This window comes from Gavialis gangeticus, unplaced genomic scaffold, assembly GCF_001723915.1.
Source record: "Gavialis gangeticus isolate Ggan-Ray unplaced genomic scaffold, GavGan_comp1, whole genome shotgun sequence".
In the NCBI taxonomy this organism is placed as follows: domain Eukaryota; kingdom Metazoa; phylum Chordata; order Crocodylia; family Gavialidae; genus Gavialis; species Gavialis gangeticus.
The window spans coordinates 95,437,781-95,441,029 of NW_017729034.1; the positions used below are offsets into that span (position 1 = coordinate 95,437,781).

A 3,249-nucleotide genomic window follows, 5' to 3' on the forward strand; every position below is an offset into this window, starting at 1 on the left:
GATGTTTAAAGACCTCACCATAAATACTAAAGACACCTCCCCAAAAACAATGTCTATTCTACTAATCACCCTCTTCCCTTGTGGTAGGGCCTTTTAACACTTCATGCTCTTACCTGGGATGGGGAGAGTAGACCATGGTAGAGTGCTCCCCAAGCGATTTCAGTGCAGCCCTAAATTGCAGTTCCCCAAACAGCACATCATCCCATCCCATCTGTAACAGTGGCCCACTATTTATCACCCCCCCAGGATCCATCCTGATTGTAGGCTGGGTCTTCTGGGCCATTAGGTCTGTACTGGGAGACAGCTGACTGGGATGCTGAACGGGGAGGACAACAGCAGGAAATTCCAGGCCGTTGTCCACTTCAGAGTCTGCTCAGCTCTGGTGGGAGGCCAGTCTTGGCAGGATAGACTGGGAGTCCCCAATTTCGCTTATCACCTGGGTTGCTGTGCTGACCTGGGAGAGCTGCATGTCTTCGAATAGTCACAATGGAGCCTTTGTTGCACTCCTAGATGGTGATGTAGGCTGCTGTGCCCACCGTGTTTTCAGACTGGACCATGTTTCTGGCTACAAAGATGTGGGATTGTTCCTCACTGTGGGCACATGTGACCGTGCATGAGCCTAACACACAGTTGCTGTCCCGTGTCTTTATGAACTGCTGTCTCCATACCTTGCACTTGGTCCAGTTATGGTCATGATCTGGGCTCCTATTTCCATGGTGATCCACTGATACACCCTCTTGTTTTGGTGGCTTAATGGGAGTGCCCGCTGATTCTTGCTTTTACCCTAGATAGTGATAGATCAACTACAGCTTCCTTGGCCCACTTTCTGCCAGGCTTGTTCCAGAGACTGGACTCGTCAGACTGAGGGGCCATGGTAGAGGAAGGGTGGATGGGTGTATGAGGGAATGGGAGTCCTGTATGAGTCTGATGGGTCCTGGAGGTTTGTGGCAATTGTTGGTGTTCAGAGAATGCAGAATCCAGTGCTGGTCTTGGGTGGGTGGTGAGCACACAATGGCTGGCAAATTGCTGTGCAGGGCAATTAGTAAGTGGAAATCTGACACCTGTTGGCGATAGAGTTCTGTGGTATGGGCCAGAGTGGCTGGATAGAATACAAGAGGGGTCCAACTTGGGGCTGAAGTGGTACACTGCAAGATGCCTGCAGGACTGACTGGTCCACCAACCCCATGAAAACATTGTGGGACATTCATTTAAATGCTTGTTATGATAAGGCGGTACAAACTGTTAATAGGTCTTATTACACAAATGCTTCTGGGGATTTGTCTCACGACAAGCGGCACGATAGTTCTGTATGCTAGCACTTCATTCTGCATTAAAACATTTTCTGCCATAAGAGTGACATTACTTTACACCTTTAATAGCTCCTTGTTCTTTATAGATGTTAACGATCATCTTTCCTTTTTAATGGTCTTGATTTTTTCATCAGTCAAGCTAACCTTCCTTAGGGCAATGTTGCTGTCTGCTAGCTGCTGCTTGTTTATTTCACAAATTCTTTAGCTCTTTAGCTTAGATTTTTTTTTAGCCCTGTAGCATAAACTTTTCAGCTCTTTTTCAAAATCACATGTCCATCCCTGAAGACCAGTCTTCAGCAACAGCTAGGGGTTCATCTTTAGTTATGTAGAAAAGGAAGATTGAGTCATCTGAAGATTGCTTTGTTGCTCCTCTGTTCAGCCTTCTGATAAAATCTTTTTTTTCTTTATTCTGTCTTTCAAAAGCTAGGTGCATATTATAATCGGGAGTGTATTTGTACATGAGAAAATATGATATTTGGTAATATATATATCTAATTTTAAAGACAGACAGAAGGCAACGTAGAGATGAACCTTATCAACTAACTAAGTCAGAGATGCATAAGCTTCTGTGAGCCAGAGCTCACTTCATCAGATTATTTCTATACCTCCAACAATCTCATGGAAATTTAGAAGTTTGGGGTCTACCAGGAATCAACATTTTAAGTCGAATAATTAATCCATATCTTAAACAACTTTTTCTGACAAAAGCATCTGAATTAGTTTGCATGTCTTGTGCCAGGCATAACGATGGAAGTGCCAGGCTGTCTTCCTCTCAGAAATCTCAGTGTTGACTAACAAGAGTCTGTGTTCATTAGATGCTGGGTCATTTCTGCACAATGGTTGTCTGTTGTGCTGTATGTTATGAGATTTGATTTGCAAAGAAAAAGATATTATTTGTGCATGGAACAAAAGGTTAAACCTTTAAATGCAAATATAAGAACACCCTTCTTCAGGCATAGGGAGAGTCTGAGGAAGGGTGTTTGTGCCCCAAATTTTTCCAACTGTTTAGTTGGCCTAATAAGAGATATCACATCTACCTCCAAGTACCTTGTCTGTCTATGTTCTTTGACCAACACAGCTGCAACCAACAACCCTAAAATATAAGAACAGTAACTCTGAAGTTTAGTTCCGTTGCTTCTCTACAAAATGTGACAGCCACCAAAAAAACTTACCTGGATGTTAGTGGTCTTCTGTAGCTGCAGATGTGGTAACTGAATTTTAAAAAATGAAAATCCTTTATATAACAGTTAATCACTAAAGACTTAAGCTGTTTCCTAATACATTAAAAATTGAAGGGTTAATGCACTTGTGACATATCTCTGAACCACTAGATGGAAGTAGATGCTTGCAGACTTGCATTAAATTTATTAACTTTGTAAAACCAGTAGCTATTTAATCTTATTTGCTGAAAATTAGGAGCCAGTGGAATTGAATTCACTTATGCCAGTAATGATGTATCCCTAGGAACAGAACTAGCTTTGTAGTAATTGTCACAAGTGTCAATGAAATGGAAATCATCCATATTTGAAGATTCTAATTTGTATAGGAACATGCAGTTATATAAGACTTTATATACGCAATCTTGAAGTTATGTGGTTGTGCTTTGAGAATTGAGGCTTTATTATTGAATGTCTGAATTAAAATATTATCAAAATGTTAACTTTTTTATTTACATTTTAATTAGTGTATGAGATTCCTTCTGGACAATACTTGAGAGAATTATATGGACACCTTAACATTGTATATGATCTTTGTTGGTCCAAAGATAATAAGTACCTCCTTACTGCATCCTCTGATGGCACTGTCAGGTTGGTATGATGAATTGGTTTATATTTGTAATCTTGTCATAAGCCTCTATAGACAGAGTCTGTCTAGTTGGCTAGGTACAGACATTCAAAAAGCTTGAAGTGGAATTGATCTAAGTTACATGGTTTTCTGT

At 40.9% G+C, this 3,249-nt stretch overlaps 1 protein-coding gene across 2 annotated transcripts in view; it reads left to right on the forward strand.

Annotated features, from left to right (window-relative positions):
- The window catches only part of AHI1 (Abelson helper integration site 1), a 286,626-nt gene that overhangs the window by 45,725 nt on the left and 237,652 nt on the right, over positions 1-3,249 (forward strand). For both annotated transcript variants that reach the window (XM_019527220.1, XM_019527221.1), the window contains exon 12: positions 2,995-3,118. In XM_019527220.1, coding sequence (XP_019382765.1) covers positions 2,995-3,118 — 124 coding nt within the window. The remainder of the gene's footprint in view (positions 1-2,994; positions 3,119-3,249) is intronic.